Below are 961 nucleotides of genomic sequence, written 5' to 3'. Positions count from 1 at the left end.
CCAGAGCACCGTCACGCTGCAGATGAGCGGCACTGAACTACTTCATGGCTTATTTTGACCCGAGAAGTCCTTTTCTAGCCCGAAAAAAAGGTCGACGCAGCCCCAAAACCCTTTTTTTCCCTCCAAATTTCAATTTTGCGCAAAGTTGGGAGTTTTGAACCATTTTGCTAACAAATCACTCCGGGGCAACTTCTGACACAAGGAAGTCCCTAAACTCAAAATTTTGACCAAAATCCACCTTAAAAATGCCCCAATTGGGGATTTTTGGCCATTTTGGCCATCGATTTGCCCCCATGTGAAATTCTGGACGTGAAAAATCTACATTTTGGCCCCAATTTTCCACATCGAATCTCCCACCCTGCCCCAAAACGCCCCCAAACCCACATTTTTCACCACACATCTCCCCTCAGGGGCCATTTTGAGCAGCTGGCCATCATTTTAGCTCCCCAAAAGGGGGTCAATGACCTCACCCAGCCCCCCCAAAAAATATGGCCTGAAATTTTGGGTCCCCAAATTCCAAAATTGGTGAAACCAAAGACAAGAGACTCACTGGAGGAGACGGTCACGAGGGTTCCGGTGCCCCAATGATCGAAACCAGGGGCACAGTGCCGCGGGGCCCTAGTGCCACGGCCTGGGCAAAACCCTGCTCAAGGTGGCCATCTTGGCGCCTCTGAAGCCTCGGGGGGACAATTCGAGGCCTCTGTCAGGGGTCTGAAAGTGGCAAATGGGGGAGTTTTCACCTGGAAATACTTCCAGTTTGGGGTAAAAACGGCCTCATTTGAGGGCAAATGGTGGAGGTTTGGGGCAATGAGCTGGGCCGTATGCAGGGTCTGGGTGGGTCTTTGTTGAAGATTTGGGACCACAGCGCAGGGGTGTGGGGACACGGTGCCGGGATGGGACCACCAGCATAAACAAGGTAAAAGCCAGCATAACCATAACCAGCAGCAGCAACTTTGGTGCA

The 961-nt window shown here is 51.6% G+C and overlaps 2 gene segments (V, D, J or C); one reads left to right on the top strand and one right to left on the bottom strand.

The window, feature by feature from the left end:
- LOC104489347 overlaps positions 1 to 345 on the bottom strand; it is a gene marked incomplete at its 3' end in the record, with an annotated part of 1,592 nt that extends 1,247 nt beyond the window's left edge. Inside the window, 1 exon segment of the V gene segment in view lies at positions 323 to 345. Coding sequence covers positions 323 to 345 — 23 coding nt within the window.
- A 443-nt stretch (positions 346 to 788) lies between these two features.
- LOC104489346 overlaps positions 789 to 961 on the top strand; it is a 1,203-nt gene continuing 1,030 nt past the window's right edge. Inside the window, 1 exon segment of the V gene segment in view lies at positions 789 to 834. Coding sequence covers positions 789 to 834 — 46 coding nt within the window.

Source organism: Buceros rhinoceros, unplaced genomic scaffold, assembly GCF_000710305.1.
Source record: "Buceros rhinoceros silvestris isolate BGI_N320 unplaced genomic scaffold, ASM71030v1 scaffold12072, whole genome shotgun sequence".
Lineage (NCBI taxonomy): Eukaryota > Metazoa > Chordata > Aves > Bucerotiformes > Bucerotidae > Buceros > Buceros rhinoceros.
Note: the sequence above shows the minus strand (reverse complement) of the source record. Positions and strands in the feature narration are given on the sequence as shown.